At 36.7% G+C, this 17,715-nt stretch overlaps 2 protein-coding genes across 5 annotated transcripts; both read left to right on the plus strand.

Annotated features, from left to right (window-relative positions):
* The first annotated feature begins 392 nt into the window (after window positions 1-392).
* LOC147494182 (ethylene-responsive transcription factor ERF105-like) lies at window positions 393-1,871 on the plus strand. The gene has a single exon (XM_086566631.1). It carries the CDS (start codon window positions 745-747, stop codon window positions 1,732-1,734), a length of 990 nt encoding a protein of 329 aa, XP_086422757.1. The 5' UTR covers window positions 393-744; the 3' UTR covers window positions 1,735-1,871.
* Window positions 1,872-5,197: 3,326 nt separating this feature from the next.
* On the plus strand, window positions 5,198-16,803 carry LOC147494183 (ranBP2-type zinc finger protein At1g67325-like). Of its 4 annotated transcripts, none has more exons than XM_086566633.1 (9): window positions 5,198-5,374; window positions 5,941-6,189; window positions 6,281-6,326; window positions 8,493-8,605; window positions 11,124-11,334; window positions 11,420-11,484; window positions 12,032-12,095; window positions 15,191-15,303; window positions 16,480-16,803. In XM_086566633.1, the coding sequence occupies exons 2-9, from the start codon at window positions 6,175-6,177 to the stop codon at window positions 16,609-16,611; spliced, it is 759 nt and encodes a 252-aa protein (XP_086422759.1). In that variant the 5' UTR covers window positions 5,198-5,374; window positions 5,941-6,174; the 3' UTR covers window positions 16,612-16,803. The 4 variants fall into 4 exon arrangements, with proteins under 4 accessions (XP_086422759.1, XP_086422760.1, XP_086422761.1 ...); XM_086566634.1 differs by having other exon boundaries at window positions 11,127-11,334; XM_086566635.1 differs by having other exon boundaries at window positions 5,201-5,374; window positions 11,124-11,331.
* The last annotated feature ends 912 nt before the right edge of the window (window positions 16,804-17,715 follow it).

A 17,715-nucleotide genomic window follows, 5' to 3' on the forward strand; every position in this document is an offset into this window, starting at 1 on the left:
TTCCATTCATGCATGGATATAAAAATACATTACATGGATACCGTTCACAAAAAATAAAATAAAACAAAACAAAGCAAAACAGAGAACAAGTTAAGGTGTCAATTATGCCACTTAGTTGATTACCAAAAAAAAAAAATAATATCACCTAGTCACCTTCACCAAAGAAAATTTACATATAAAATATAGCCAAAGAAGTACAGATACATCGTTGCTCATGCATCTCTCTAAGTAGTTTGTTAACACTTAATTAACAGTTACTAAACAAACATTTATGATTTATAAAATTATTAGTTAAATATAAAACTTAAAAACATTATTCTAAAGTGATTTAATTTAACACATTATTCTAAAGTAAATTAAATATTTAAATATAAAATTTCAACATGTGCATGGTAACTGATATATTAAAGAAATGAAATACCATCATGTCTCTTTTGGAATAGAGAAATAGTTTTAGAAGGTAAGAAGTAGCCAGGAAACGGATTATGATTGTGGATTTGGAGTCACTCCTTATCCAACTAGCAATAGTAACACACAAGACAACAAAACAAGGGCACTTCCTTCTTCATTCATAGAACAATCCTGAGAACCTCACTTTTTTTCATTTCAACTTGGACCAAATACTGAACTACCTCTCTATATATCTCCTCTTTTCTCACTTGTTTTTCCACACTATCATTCAAACTGCAACTTCTAATTCAAACTTCAAACCTTCCCTCTTTAGAACATACTTCACTTCATCTCATGGCTACCCCTTATGAAGCTTCAACTATTGATCTTATAAGAGAACATTTACTTGGTGACTTTGCTTCCTTAGAAACTTTTCTCAATGAATTCTCTTTCTGTAATCCAAAAGTCTCTGAAAATAGCTTACTTGGCGAAGAGAAACGTGATCTTTTGCGATCTCAGTCTGCACCAATTTACTCTCAAGCATCACAGCAGTCTCTGTTTAAGGCTACTACTACTACTACAACAACAACAACAACAACAACAACATCTTCTTCTGATTCATCAGTTGTTACAGAACCAGAAGCTGAAACAAACAATTATTGGAATCATCAAAATGATTTCTTTCAAGTTTGTCCTAGTTATGAGAATGAGAAGTCTGCTAACAGCCTCCCTTCTTCAACTTCTAGTCTTCAAACTAGTTCTTTCAAGAAACGTCGACCTTCGTTAAAGAAACTATCTGTTCCTGATGTCAAGCCAATTGTGCAACAAGTTCAAGTATGTGCTGCATCGAAACCAGTAGATTCTGGGATTGACAAGAAGCATTATAGAGGTGTAAGACAACGTCCTTGGGGAAAATTTGCAGCAGAGATTCGAGACCCAAGTAGAAAAGGAGCTAGAGTTTGGTTAGGAACATTTGAAACTGCTATTGAAGCAGCCAGAGCTTATGATCGTGCTGCTTTCAAGATGCGTGGAAGTAAAGCTATTCTTAACTTTCCTCTTGAGATTGGAAACAATTCATATGAAGTGAACACACAACCAACAACGACAAGTAGTTATAGAAAGAGAAGCAGAGTTGAGCCAGAGATAGAAGAAGCTAAAATTGAAATTGTGGAGAAGAAGGTGATCAAGAAAGAGAAAATAATGGAAGATGAGAACAGTCTTGTTCCTCCTCCATTAACACCGTCGAGTTGGATGAATGTTTGGGAAGGTTTTGATAATGGTAATGGTGTGTTTGCCGTTCCTCCACTGTCCCCGTTATCTCCTCATCTACTTATGGTGATTTGAAGGTTTAAAATTGATTGGTTATGGATCATGTTACTTTGTGTTCTGTTCTTGAAATATTTGGAGTGGCCTAGTAAGAAATTTTTGGTCTAAAATGTACAGAGTTTATTTAAGTAAATGAATTCGTTCGTTCTTTCAAATGATTTTTTATGCATACTTCCCTCTAGTATATCTGAAATTTTTAGACTCCTAATAAATTCAACTGGAGTGTTATATATATCCAGAAAGTTCAAGGTTAAAATCCAAACACCCACAAGTGCTTGATACATGGAGTCATGGACTTGGGGACTTGGAGGATTCCAACTAGGTAAAACAAACGAATTTTCTCGCCCAACAGCGTCTAGGCAACAACCTCACTGTCGTGAGCTGCTAGGGCCATTTGATACCTAACTCAAACGGAGACATCCTACAAATTTGTTCGTTCATAGAGGCACCCTGTCACCCCAACGCCCAACGCCCAGGTAAGCCTAGGTTTTCGCATTTTGGCCTTAATTTGGCACAGCACCATGTTCCTCGCAAAATTCCAAGCCTCCTTGCTATGTTCAATGAAAACCAACTATTAATGATTATCTAGCATTAGCTATATACACCTGAAATGTGGTTTCAGCATTTTGTCTACACCTCAAACTGGTAGAAAAGTTCTTACTTCAGGGGAACAGACACGAACGATTATAATTAGCTGTGACTAATTGGGATTCATATATATAGGAGCACAATAATCTCATAAATCCAACAAACGGTCTGAGATCGACAAAGAGTGTGGTCATGTATGATGAATATATTCAAAGCCTTTGAGCAAGGGGAGTCTTTGCTCCTTAGCCGTAAGGAACAAACCTCGAGTTTAGCAATTCTTCAATGGCACTTCATGTCGTGCCCTTGCAAGAAAACATGGAAAGTTTCATATGTATTGAGATATTATTTTCATATAGTCTAATGTCATAAATATTTCATACTTCATTTGGTTTGATCGAAATAAACTTGTCCATCATTCTAACTTTAATGCTTTACCTATCTCGACCATTCTGTCCAATGCCAAACATTCCTTTCTACCAAAAGAACCCATTACTCCCATCAAATATTTCGTACCCTCACACCTAATTACAGATATGTACTCCATACGAAATGTTGTTGTTTCTGATGGAGGTTTCAATCCAATAACTCATGCAGCAGGCATTGGGTTTGCAATTAACAAATGGAATGAAAACTTATTGTTTGTAGGAAGCAAGCAATGCGTAGCAAATGGAGCCAAGGATGAAGGATCCGAAGCGGAGTTTCTTCCCACTTCTTGCCACAAGGTGGGCATTACAAAAAGCCTATCAGGAAGGAATTAAAAATATCTTAGTTTGCTGTGATTGTTGAAGTCTAGTCAAAAGTCTGAATGGTTGCACTGAAGATCTCCAGTCGGCAGCTTGAGTCTTATCCAGTTAGAGTTGCTGCAGTTGAAGAGTCTTTTGCTTTCTGTCAAGTAGTCTTTTGCCCTAGAGAGGTTGTCCCAGCACGCTCACTTGCTGGCTGATTTTGGGAAATCAAATATCGATATGGGTTGTAATAATTCTATTCCTATGTCTGTGTCTGTTACTCTTTCGTTTGATAGAGTCAAAGGCAAGTTGTATGAACTCTTTGCAGTATGTTAATAAATTTGGTTTGGTTTGTGGTAAAAAAAATGGAATTCAGTGCTTTGAAATTAAAGGAATTTCAAGCTAGTGAAGGTGTACTGTAGTGCTCGATCTAACAGTCTAGCTTCATGTAAATCATGAGATAAGTCGACCAAATCAGGGACATGATGAAAATTATGTAGACCAACTATAGGGATGAAAATTGGGATCTCATGTCTAACTTTGAATGTAGTGTTACTTGAGATCTTGAGTATGGGATAGAGCTGAGGGGTCGTTATAGGAGTTAATCATAGTATGGGCATTACGTTTGCATCAATGATTTACTGATCTCGTTTAAAAATAGACTTACCGATAAAAAAAAAAAAAAAAAATCGTAGTATGGGCATTGCGTTTTTGGGAGGTGTCTGGCTTCCCAATGCGTAACGTACTGTTGGTACATGTAAGTGAGTTTCTCTCTCACAGTTGTCATCTTTTTACATCTTAATCAATAAAAAAAATGTCTTAGTGTTTATCAAAATTTGATATTGAACACTACTCTTTTGTAATACTCTATCCATATACGTACGAGGTGATAAGTGGACAACAATATCTTGATGCACATTTAACAGAAAAAGATAAAAAAAAAATGAAGGAAATATTATTCGTGTAAAACAACATATTCATCGATCAGAGTCATGGGGCAAGGCTATGAAATGTATAAGTCAATGGGCAATGAACTCTTTGCAATTTGCTTTGGACGAGGGAGACACTTTCTTTGTCAATTACTCTATTGTACCTACGTCAGTATATTTCAAACTCTTGACCGGAAAAGTTTCCCATATATGACTGCGTTCTTCCATTTCATTGTATTCTATCCATTTCAATGACACAATAATGGAGCAATAATGTTGCGGCTGATTGTTTCGGATTGTTTAACGATTTCGTCACAATTTTTCAGCACTCTTGACTTTGATATTGACGATTTCAAATCAATAAAATTAATTAGCTCAATCATAGTTTAGCTGATTCAACACACACGTCTCTGGAATGCTTGTACGAAATGTGCGTCTAATATGACTATTGTTGACGTCTATAGTTCTAGACATAAAGGCCCGACCACGTGTGGTGGACTCAAACCATGAAATGGTCTTGTCATCTTGTGAAAACATAGTACAAAATATCACTATATATCGTGATATATCACAATATCTATTGAGATTTCAGTCATAGATATAAAAATGTTACGATATATATTTTTACTACATAATAAAGAGATTTTGCCAAGCTAGCTGGATAAGCTGTCATGGTGTCCGCACTTTTTGTCTCTCTCTGTTTTGTTTTTTTGTTATTTTTTTTGTTTTCTTCAGTTTTAATATTGGTTTTGTCTCTCCGCCCAGGTAACACGTACTTAATGCTAGTAGAGATATATGAGACTACAAGTATAAGTGATATTTCGACCATATTTGGAGATGTATTGTGATATTTGATGATATTTGATGATATTTTGTATAGGTAATAATTTTATTTAATATTTATTATTATATTTCAAATAAATACAAAAGATATATATGATATATTTATAATATCTTTGATATTTTTTGATATTTTGAATATATCCACAATATTTGCATGTGAAATAATGTAAAATATCGATAAAAAAAAATATATATCCACGTTACATATAAAAAAATTGAGTATCAATAAATATTCATATCCCGATATTTTGTACTATGTGTGAAAGTTCTACAATCTAAACGTCCAACTACATATTTTTCTTCGGATTTGGCTCAAGGATGTAGATGGGCGCCTACCAAAGTGATATGTACCCAGTGTCAGAGTATATGTATATCCTCAGTATTTTGGTTGACAGTATCCTTGTTTAGTTGACTGAGGCTTTAATTATCAAACATTTGGAAAAACCTTTAGCAGAAAAGAAAATAAATATAAACTCCAAACCAGTTTTTTTTCTTTTATTTACGTATTTCGTTCAGATATTGTTCACTCCATGCTAAAGCTTTGATGAAACGTAAAAATTAGAAAAATTAAGAGCATCTCTAGGTGGTGGTAGCATACTCTTCATATTTGAAGAATGCTACCACAGAAACTGGTCCCAAATTTCTACCAACTCTAGGTGGTCGCAAATTTCGACCGCAAAATTGATTGTAGGGCCACCACCACACGCCATTAGAAATCTTGGCGCCCGATCTCACTGGAAGATGTCGTCGCGCCCGTTAGTGCTGTCGTCATCGCAGCCGTCTAATAATGGCGCGTGTGGTCTAATTCCAAAACAACCCACGCGACATTAAGAGTGGCGCGCAACCATTCCAAAAGTAACCCACGCGACATTAGGAGTGGCGGCAACAAGATACACCGGCGTGGTCTTCCGGGTCAAAGTCAAAAAAGTGGGGCGACATTTGCAATGGCGCGCGACATTACTAATGTCGCTCCGCATCCGCATCCAAATTGCCAAATTTGCGAACAAAAATCTGAAACAAACAAAAGCGATGCGACCACAAATACTACCACCTAGAGATGGAATTTCGGCAAATTCCGACGCATTCCTTCAAATTTGAAGGATGCGACCAAATATAAAGCCACCTAGAGATGCTCTAAGGTATTTTATTTATTTTTATTCAATAGCCAAAAATATTCAAAAAATGCTCTAAAACAATCTCCAGTAGCTGCAGCTCACACAATTAATGGGCTCGATTTACCAGTAGGCGCCCAAAACCCGTATCCGGCCCAATAAGTTGCTCTACTGTCAAAAAAAACTTTCCTTGTCCTCAAAACAGAGAATAATTTCTCTCTAAAACTCAATTTTGGGTTGCAGAGAGTGAAAACTGCATTGATGGCTTCGGGGAAGGTAAGTTGTGACCTTTTAAATTAGTAAAGTATATATCTTTTTTTCAGTATTTGTTTTATAATCGAGTTTTATTCTCTTTTTTTTGCTGTAGGTTGATAATCGTAGTGCTTTTGGAACTAAAAGATCTCGTAATGACCGTAAGTAATTTTTTTTTTTTAGTTTTTGGTCAATTAGTTAATTTTTTGTGACATTGGAAGTATGTGCTTTTACTATAGTTGGCAGGAAAGACATGAAAGTGATGTTATTTAGAATGAGTTAATGTTGAAGGGGAATGTTTAGAGAGTATGAACAATATATTTACACATGGAAATGTGTACCCTTGTGTGAGTTGTGGGATGCAGTTGGACAAGCATTTGAAGAAGGCCAGACATGGTTTTTTGCAAGTGTCGTGGTATGCGTTTTTTTTTCAAGATCCTGCTGTCCGTTGACAATGCTTTGTGGGTCGTACATGTGGGCGTATATAGGATAGTCAAGAGAGAGGAGTAGAGAATGTAAGGTTTGACCATTCTTTCGTTGTATGGGGAAAGTATGTTGGTGTAGGGTATAGAATGTCCACTTAAAGAAAAACTTGGCAGATAACAAGCCAAAAATAAAAGAAGACTTGTGCTGGATTGAGTTTAGGCTAGATGATAACACATATTTGCGTCAGCTTTTTGATATGCAAATGATATGGATTGTCAAACTTTGTGGACGACTAACTTTAATAAAATGTGGTCCTCTTCCTCTCCGTTTCTATGCCTTTTCCTTGTTATCTAGTTAATAGGCAGCCACTCGAGGGAGAGATAACCAAAGGTGAGGCCAGGAGATGGTAAATTAGCAAAACATAGCCAAGGATCTAGGTGAAGTTAGAGCCTATCCTAGAGCTGACCTTGATTGACTCATAGAGCCAAAGCCTGCAGCCCAGGAAATGGTTTTCTACGCCGAGGTGCCTCTGTTTGTATGCCAGAGTTGTTTAAGATCTACTTTTCTTTGTTATGACGAAATGCAATTATATATCCTTTAACCCTTTCTGATCTGCACTTTGTTATGGATCCTTAACGGCCAAATTAGAAAAAAGGTTGCCAAGGCGCCTCTGTTTGTATGCTAGAGTTGTTTAAGATCTACTTTTCTTTGTTATCACGAAATGCAATTATATATCCTTTAACCCTTTCTGATCTGCACTTGGTTATGAATCCTTAATGGCCAAATTAGAAAAAAGGTTAAGCTTGTTTCAGTTATGTTTTTCTAGCCTCTGCTAAATATATCTCAATCCTCCTAGCTACATTTTGTCCTTGTTACTTTATTAGTATTTATTCCAGCCAATTCTGGCTGGAAAGCACGTGTTCGAAAAGTACGGATTCATAAAAAAAACTAGAAAAAACTTTAATTAGGAGTCCAGGATCAACCGAAAAGATTCAATAAAGAAATTGAAGGCCTGATGAAAATTGACTATAGTGATACTGGTCGTCATACAAAAGTTGCAACTACTATTTGAATTGGGCTCTTGGAGAAGGCTGCTAACTCATCAAATAGTTAGCATTACTCAATATTCTTTTGACTCCATTAGTATAGTTATGTTCCCCCTAAGTCACCACTTATTCAAAATGTAAGGAGATCCAACTGGCTATATATAATCCACATGCAAGTAATAGGATTGAAGTGCACAACATCTCTACCAAATTATAAGATCAAAAGAAATATAATTTGAAAAAGAAGACTATATTACACAGGAAGGAGAGAATGAGATAGTTGGGAGTTGCACATTACTTGGGTTGTACAAATTTGGGCAATTGATTAGATAAAGTATGACTGCATTGGAAGTATGTTTCTTTAACATATAATTAGTACATGGAATTAAAGTTATAGAGAGTAACAAAACCTGGGCTCTAAATAAAAACACAGGCACATGTCCACTGAATCTAATTGGAAGGCATAGAGACGCTCAACAAATTTGATGTAGTTCCTTGTATTTTCTGCATGCATCTCCTGCTTCAGAAATACATCTTCATATAGTTTTCATCTTATCTAGTCTTTTGGCATATTAGATTTACAGAAAGAATTTGAATATCTAATTATCTATGACTAAAGACAGATAACACGGATATTTCCACCCGTGCTAGTATTGTTGTCACTTCAGATTCATGGAGATATAGAGTTTGAATAGTTTTGTATCCCCCTCTGGAGATCTCTCTCTCTCCCCCCAACACCAAATAGTCAATGTTATTATCGCCTATTTCTACTTGTAATTTTATCTGTTGTGCATATTGTACTGCAATAAAATTGAGCTGTTCGTAAAAGAGAATACTAATAGTTTTTCATGCCAGCTTCACGAAGTGAAGGAGATTGGACCTGCCCGCAGTGTGGAAATGTGAACTTTGGGTTCAGAAATGTTTGTAATCGTGGAAAGTGTGGTGCTGCTCGGCCACAAAGAACTCCGGTATGACATAATGGCCCTTCTCTGTTGCTAGTTCTAGATATTGTAAAGGGATGTCAAGTCCAAAATGATAAATGATAACAGTGAATCTAACCATTAATGAGGGTGGCTTTAAGATTTAGCAGTCTGTCGATCTAGTGTTCCTAGCCTTTTCGTTCCCGAATAAGTACATATTATTTAAAGTTGTTCCTACTGAAGTTTCTTGAGTTTTGGGCTTCATCAAGATGCTTCCTTCCGATGATCACCTCAGGGTGTGTCATGGGGACTGTTTATAAAGCCCATAGTTCATTGTGTTGAAACTCTTTCTTAATTTTTCCATACTTCATCGTGTTGCACATCATGGACCGTTTGAAAGTGGAGAGACTCCACAGCTATATCTACAGATCATGTTATGTTTCTCTATCAATATCAGAGCTGTTTGTATTCAATGGACCTCTATTTTAGATTGTCACCCATCCGAGCATCCTATCACTCCATTAGCATGTTTGCTTGGAATTTTCACTGTTACTTTTGCTATTTCACATTTTGGTAATGGTATGATTTGGATATAGTACGTCGTGAATTATTATCAAGGACAGGAACCATAGTTATAATGCTTCTGTAGTTGTGTGTTCGTATTCAGTAACAGTAACAGTAGACACATATTATTGTCATCACTCATCACAATGCTGGCATCATAATTCTTCATCTTCCATAAGTACAGAGGCACATACTACCTAAAAGCATACTAAAATAGTGTGTCCATCTGATCTTTTGTTTTTAGTTTGTGTTTCAAGCATTAGGCTTATGAAAAATTGAATTAATGGTTTGTGAATCACTGATTGACTGATAAAGTAAGCAGTCTTTTGAAAAAAAAAGTCTAATTGTTAATGATAGCATTGAGATGATAATGATGTTTATGCATAAAAGTTTTGTGTAAACCCTGTGACAAAAATAAATGAAGAATTAAGCCTGTTTATTAGTTACATTATTTTAATTTTAGATAGTACGGGGTATGTTTTTATTAACAGATAAAGATTTTATCTGTGATATGTTTTTCGTTCAGAGCTTTTATATCACCCAAATTTGGGTGGATTCTCTTTCAGTTCCAAATAGGCCAGAAGTTTTTCAAATCGACACTAGTTGTTATAAAACTGGTTGTTTATCTATTATTATTTTTCAAAACTTGATAAAGACTATATAGCTTGGAAACCATTGATTTAAAAGAAAAACCATCTGGAGCACCATTTTCAGATGTGCTTTAAGCAAAATGTTTGTCTTCGTGATCAGGCTGGGTGAGTTTGACATGAAGCACCAGGAATATTTCCTGCAAAGTCGTCAGTGTGAGAAATAAGTTGTATTGCCTTTTGACAATTGACAAGTTTTCTCTCTTTATTATCTTGCACTCTACATAGAAGTATGGATATCAGTGTTGTGACTTGTGACCTTTCATTAGGAGAAAAGAGAGTAGGGGAGAGGAACCTTCTTGTTATGTGAGTTGGAGAGATGACTTTTTTAGAAAGGGCCACTTGTCAAGCCTTGGGAGGTTGCCAGGTTGGGCCCAAGGTCATGGCTTCCATTCCCACCTTCACTGTGGAAGAAGGGATGTAAGGGGTTAGACAATAAAGTACTGAGTATCAAAGAAATAAAAATTTGTCTAGCAAACCTGCTATTGCTCTACATAGAACAATACGTAACATCAAGAAGATTTATTCTGTCCAAAGTCCAAGCCTCAAATTTGTACCAAGACATCTTTCAGCAGGCTGGTTGGTTTTAGAAGTTCAAATCTTTCAAAATGTGCCATTACTTCTTAAAAAATTTAACTTAACATTACAAAGTTTGAATTATTGAAAATTGACATTGCAACTCTTGGATAAGATTGGTGTCCTTGGTCCGCTAGGCAACAGGTCGTTTGTGTTTTGGCCTTAGGAAATTCTGTGTTGAACATTTCCATTGTTTTAAATATCTTTTTCTCATACCTACTTTTATTGTCCCTCATTTGCTTTTGGGTTTTGTTCTCTTTCCTGAAAGATTGTTAACATGCATTTATGGTAACGCTTTGCCTCTTTGGCTCTCCTTGTCCAATGACATTTTGACCTTATCTTGGTGTGGTGCTACTACCCTTTTGTATGTAATTTAGTGTCTAGGGAAATTCTGCTGTATAGGTTTTTTGGTTTGGAGAAGATTAGTCGGAAACTAGAGCCTAGAAGGAACCTGAGTGCGTCTTATGACATCATCATGTTTTCAGTGGCCTAATATGTCATTTATCTAGGAGAAATATTTGAATGCAGTCAATGCACATATGAGGCCATTTAGAATGACAAGTTTTGATGGTTTTATGTTTTTTATGATTTCCTCTTCCCCGAGGGAGGGGCAGTAGTTTGTCTCGTGTGGTTTTTAATTCTTCTAGTAAGACTCCCAACCTATTGTACTCTGCACCTGTTTTTTTTACTATGGTCTTGCTTTGGCATTTTAAAAAATAGAAGTTCAATGTATTTCATTTTCAGTTTGAAAGATGCCGACTTTCCAATTTCTTTTGTAGCAGAGAATGGGATCCGTCCCTCCACCTGGGCCTTTTGATCATCCTCCTCCCTTTTATGTCGGGGGTGTCGCGGCTCCTCCTGTACCACAAGTAATGCCTAATGGCTATGGTCCCCCATATTCAGTCTCTGGGATGCGTTATAACTATGGAGCTGCAGTGCATGCTCCTGCACCCTATGGCTTTCTATCTTCTTATCCTGGACCCATTGGTGGTACTATCAACATATTTGAATCCAGTATTTATTTATACAATCGCATATTGCCTTTATATTTTTCTAATATTTGCTAATGAAGCAGGTGTCGGATATGGTCCAAGGCCTATGGATGGCTATGGGTTTGCATTTCAGGGGACTCCGTTACCGGTATGCTTTCAAACATCAACTTATACTGGGTTCATCTTTTATATATACTTTTTACTATTTAGGCTGTGTGCCGCTAAGCTGAATTATTAAGAAGCTATATTTTCTTTTAGTTCATAGGCCATTCCACATTGCACCATCTTAGTTCTTAGTTTAAACATGCATAATTGTCGTATAAGTTATTAGCAGTCAAAAGACAGATTCGGCAAATAACTATTTAGGAGCTAAGGCCACAACTAGTACATGCTATACGTTTATATGCAGATATGGTGTATTCAGTAGATATTTTTTGTCCTTTTGAAAGGATATTGTAGTTATACCTCAATAAACTTTGATTTAATGGAAGCACAATAACTCTTGTCGAATTCGGCAACAACCCTCCCCCCCCCCCACCACACCAAAAAAAAAACTCTTTCTCTGTTTTGAATTATGAAATTGATTTCTTTTATCTGCTTATTTATATTTTGGGCTGCTCACTGCCCATGTTGGAAAAGAATCTCTCGTACTTTTCGATGTAATCTGATATTTTGTTTTTGCTGTGTTAACCAAGATGTCAGGTCCATGGTCTGGAGGAGCTATAGCCGATAACAATGCTTCTCGGAAACGTCGTGGAGGTGATTAACTTAGTGTGTGTGTACTGGTGTGTGTTTGTGTGTTTTCTATACTTGAGTGTCCATTTTTCCATTACAGACATTTTATAATATCTGTTAACGAAGTAACATTGTCACGAGTATGTGGATTGGTGCCTGAAAAATTTATAAGTTACGTTGACACGGACACAGTGAAAACCCAAAATTTGAGTATATCACATACAATATGTCATGTCCGGCGCGGATATGTGGACACGTATCTGGCATGTACTATTTTAATATATTGCTTGTCCATGTAGCATAGAAAAATTTGTATGAGGTGTTGGACACATACGTTCTGGAAAAACCTCAAAGGCGACAATAGGGCTTGGCATGTATGCTATTAGTATTCTTTCACTTGTATTGCAGTCTTTTCATTGACTACACATTTTCAAGAGTTATGAAAGAGTAAAAAAAGCACATTTGGGACTTTGGAGCACTTTAACCCTACTTTTACGTAAATAGACTTAGGATCCTCTCTAACTCCTCACGTAAAGGATATGGTGGAGTGATTCCGTTTTTCGTATAGAGTGGCGTTCTTTTGTTGAGCAGCTTTTTGAGGAGGATATAAACAATAAATCTGGAGTCCAGACGTCTTCCTCTCTTTGTGGTGGGTCGGGGGAAAGTGTGGATTAATTGGTATTCGGTAGTGCCCTTTTAGATTGTTCTCAACAATTGTCTTATAAGTTACAGCGGTACCAATTTCGTCTTGGGAAGATATTTGGGTGGGATAGGCCTTTGAAGAAGCAATGCAGTGACATGTATATGTTAGCCAGTAGTAGAAACACAAAGGTGTTGGATTATGTGTAGAGAGCACGGAGTAGTATGGAATGTGAGTATGTGACACTCAGAAGGACTTGGAATGATTGAAAAGTTGAATCCTATGAATTGCTCATGGTTACCATTTTATCAAGAGGGAAGGAAGTTTGGCGAGTGTGATAGGAGGAGATGGTTTTGGGACAATAAAGAAGAGTTCTCAGTACGATCATTCTACCAAAATTGGGCAAGGAGTATGCTTTGCAAACACTTTTAAGTAGTGGAGTTGGTTCCTAGTTTTCCGTATGAGCAGATATGGATGTATACCATTCCATTCAAAGTGGCTTCCTTTTGCTGGCTTGCCTCCATGGGTAGAAGTTAAACCATCAACGTCTTTGAATGGTAGAGGTATGGAGTTCGAGAACATATATTCACTTTGTAAAGAGGAAGAAGAGAGTTTGGATCATATTCTTCTTGAATGATATCTGGGAGCTATTATTTTCAATTTTGGAGGACGCTTAATATCATTAGGGAGGCGCTTGGTAGTAAGTTAATCTGTGAGCCAAGTGAGCTCTTGACTTTGGGGTTTGGGGGGGGAAGAGAGAGAGATATAATCACATGGAAACATTACAATGAATGTGCCCGTCTTACCCCTTCTCTCTCTATTCCCAGAGCCTCGTTCGCAATTTCTTTTTTCTACTGTTATTTCTGTTTCGATTTTTTGTCTCGCTTGATATTATTTCCATACGTACTCTGCTCTTGCTATTTTCCTCCACAATCATCGCTGTCGATTACTTCTCCTTCTCGATCCTATTGTTTTTCTCCTTCTCCTTCGCCATCTCGTGATTTCTCTACTGCTTCGCTACACTGCATCACAGTATACTAGTACTAATAACTATCATTGCCTGCTAGCTCCACAACATGACTTGCAGAGCATCTCCCAAAGGCAATTGTTTGGATTGTGTGGAAAGAAAGGAATACGAGGATTTTGAGCAAGAAGAAAAGGAAATTCAGAGGTAGTGGATGGGATGAAGGAGGAGCTTTACAATGGGGCACATATTAAAGGGTGTGACCTACCAAGATTATATGTGTGTTGGGATACTCATGTAAGGTAATGAGGGTGTAATTGGGTATGGGGATACTTGTCGAAGGTCTAGTAGCTTCTTGCTACAAGACTTGTTGTAACTTATTGGAACTCTTGGATGCCAATGAAAAATATGACTTTATCGATAGAAACCATATAACTTATAAGTTTTAATATAATAAGTTGAAAAAGATTCAGTTTGCTGAAAATCAGGAATATTCCATACATTTAGGTTAATGTTTTTTTTGTTTTGTTTTGTTTTGATTATTTTCCCCTTCTTATAGATGAGAGTCAGTACATAGATCTAATCAAAGTTCGATTACATCAGCACCTAGAGATTAGCTATAGGACCAAAAATGAAGGAGAAAATGAAAGAAAAAAAAACAGAAAAGAGAAACCTAAATACATCAGAACAGAAGGCAAGTCTTCCACAACCAAAAAGCAAGTCATAGAACCAAAATAATCATCCTTTACCTTCTACAACTCGTACTGCTCAGCTGCCCCAACTTTCACAGAAAGGTTAGATTAATGCTTTGCATATGTCAGCCTGAAAGTATGAAAAACAATTTGAATGTCAAGTTGATTCTTTTGTGATTGTCCCGATTCTTCAATGTTTGTACAGTAGGGTCTCAGCTTCAAGGTGCTTCAGCGCTGGGTTTGAGGCATAATTATCAAGGCTATAATCTTAATATAAAAGGTCGTACTTGGTAAGATTATGTAAAATTCAAGGTTGTAGGTTCGAGGTGTAAGTGTTGAGGTTAATGCTTCAATAAACATGATTGAGGCTCGCTCTAGCATGGAGGCTTATTGATGTAGTATATAGCCTTACAGCGATCTCTTTCCACTATGACTTTTTTTTCTATGGTGTATATCAAAATTTAGAATTGTTTATTGCCAAGAAATGTGAATGATTAGTATCTTGTCAAGAAAAGTGAATGGGTTTCGAAAGGATTTTGGCTACATGATTTTAGTGAGCTGACATTAGAATGTATGCTGGAGAATACCTAGGCTTGGTAAACTTAGATTTTTAGTTCTCGAAACAGTTCCCCACCGGCCATTTCATCAGAACAAAAGGTTCCGTCTTTATCATTCTTAATTTTCATTTTTCTTTGTTCAACATAAGCCCACCTGTCCACCCCCCCTGAAAATCTTCTTTATATTCCTTATCCTTCTAGAATGACGGCATGACTATATTCATTTTCATGCATGTAGCTAACCAGCTGTTTTCTCCATTTTGCAGGACCAGATGGGTCGTCCGAAGGGGATTGGATGTGTCCGAAATGTGACAATGTTAATTTTGCATTTAGAACCACCTGCAATATGAAGAAATGTGGAACTCCCAGGCCTTCATCTGTATGTCTCTCTTATTTTAATTAGGTTCTTCATCTGTGTTATCAACCTAATCGTATAAACTATAAAGCTAAGTTACATTGACACGGACACGTGTGTCCATATCCGATACGGCGAAATATCAAAAAGTAAGGTATATCACACACAATATGTGTCCGTGTGTGTATGATACGGACACGCGGATATGTATCCGACACATATTATTTTTGAAATATGGTGTGTCCATGTAACATAGCTATAAAGTGAGTGTGAGTGGGTGAACAATCCATTAATAAAAAAGAAAAAGAAAATTAAAGGTGGAATCATAAATTGTCCATGTAAAGAAAGGGCTGGGTTTCTCCAAATATGACAAGCATAATCTCTCTAATACAGAACGCAACAGCCCAATATTTAGTAACTTCCCGAATGTGATATCATATCCACAAAAAATCACCCCATCTCAAGGCATCTAGAGTTCTAGGTATCTCATTGAATGAGACAATAAATTTCATGAGTACCTGGATCCCAACGCAGTCTATAATGAGTACCAATGTCTGACACATGTCTCGCCAATGTCCTTCTGAAACAGCACTTCATGATAACCTAGCCGAGTTGGTCAAAGTGCATGGCTCTTTCAAGGTGGTCTAAAGTTTGATTCTTTAAACAAAAAATCACACTGCCTTTGGAAAAAGAAAAGAAAGAAAGAATTGGATGATATTTCTTGGCAAAGGTTTTTGCACCCTCTAAAAAAAAAAGAAAAAAGAAAAAGTGAACAAATACATGCCAAACTTCATCAAGCACACATATAGTCGAGAACTCGAGATCATGGTTTTATGTGACTGGTCCTCTTGGGTGGGCAAAATAACAAATAAATGTCAACCTCTAGATCTGTTTTATATTGCTGCCTGTCTGAAATGCTGAAATCTTCTCCTAAAAGATGAAAAAGTTCTATTTTGTGGATCCCCTCAACCTCACTCTATATGAAAAGAAAATTTAAGAGTATTAGATCTTTAATATAAATGCTGTTGGATGTAGTTTTAGATTCATGTCTTCACTCTTCATATCTTCTGTAGGGTCCTAATTTATTTAAATTTATTATTTTCAATTTATTTATTTTCAATTAAGCTTTCTTTTACTTAATTTATTTATTATTTTAAATTTATTTATTTTCAATTAAGCTTTCTTTTGCTTCTTCTGTAGGGTCCTAATCAGTCATCAGGCCTCCCAGAAGGCAGCTGGACATGCAGCAAATGTGAGAATATCAATTACCCTTTCCGAACAGTCTGTAATAGGAAAGGATGTGGGAATGAGAAACCCACATCTGACCAGTAGACAGTAGTAGACGAGCGTAGTAGTTTCACCTTTGGCAATACATCTCCTCTAGTGCGTTTTATGATGCAGCGGTTGGAGGGTAGGGAATAGATATGAGATACATGGTATGATTGCTAGAGATGTATAAATTGTACTGTTACTGATGTACCTAGCAGTAGGCATCTTTACTAAAAATCACCAGATTTTTTGGCAGTGGATTTTTGTTGAGAATTGGTCTGATTCTGTTCGAACTGCATCACATTTTTCACATTTTATTTTGTAGAAACTCAAAACTCTTGCTTGATGGGAAGTTTGGCGGTTTGTGCACTACTCCCATCGGACTCCCATCAATCAATTTTGCCAGGGGGGATGGGATTAGATTTTCAGCTATTGTAATGGTGTTGTGACTTGGCAATGGCTGCAAAATTTAGCTCAAGTCCCCAGTTGACGTTTTTGCTAGCTGTAGGGCTATAGTTGCATTGTGAAGGGGGAAGGACTGAAGGCCTATTGGCTGTCTACATTGGGAACTCCAGTTGGCATAAAACAATTCCTCTCGAGTAGAATTCGTGCTGGATGTGTAGCGAAGTTTACAATTCTGAACTTTCCAGGTGGCGTCTATCAGTAGAGAATTTTCAACATTTCGTATGTGTCAGTTATAGATTCAGCTCGCATTGCTCGACGCCTCGACTTAATTGAGAAAAATGTAGTTGTCAGTCACTCTGCCCCATCAAACCTCATGAGTTACAGTATTCAGGGTAGCAGTATGCCAGTATCACACAAATCTTAAAAGTAAGTGAAATCTTTGTATGGTCATCTGTAATCTGTTACGCTTTTTTGCATATTTTCAATCTGAATCAATCAGTTGGTCGAACATGTAAAGCTTATTGGCTGGTTACCAGTACAAGTTTTTCTCCTCGTGTAGTTATCAGGTTTGTAACAATACCTTAATATACTCCGTTCAATTAGTGTATAAAACTATCAGACACCAAAATGATAAGATACCATGTAGTGTATAGACGAGTTATATTGGTTTTTAAACACCATTGTGCACCAAACGCTGTGATACTGTGATGTATGTATTTCAATAACAACGACATCATACGCAATAATTGGATGTACCATCTG

The sequence above is a fragment of the Coptis chinensis genome, chromosome 6 (assembly GCF_015680905.1).
Source record: "Coptis chinensis isolate HL-2020 chromosome 6, ASM1568090v1, whole genome shotgun sequence".
NCBI lineage: Eukaryota > Viridiplantae > Streptophyta > Magnoliopsida > Ranunculales > Ranunculaceae > Coptis > Coptis chinensis.

Bases quoted from the DNA above. Each gene is read 5' to 3' on its own strand.
- LOC147494182 (XM_086566631.1), top strand. From the start codon at position 745: ATGGCTACCCCTTATGAAGCTTCAACTATTGATCTTATAAGAGAACAT.
- LOC147494183 (XM_086566633.1), top strand. The intron at 8,606-11,123 runs GTATGACATAAT...TTTCTTTTGTAG, and splicing joins CTCGGCCACAAAGAACTCCG to CAGAGAATGGGATCCGTCCC. The intron at 11,485-12,031 runs GTATGCTTTCAA...GTGTTAACCAAG, and splicing joins TTCAGGGGACTCCGTTACCG to ATGTCAGGTCCATGGTCTGG.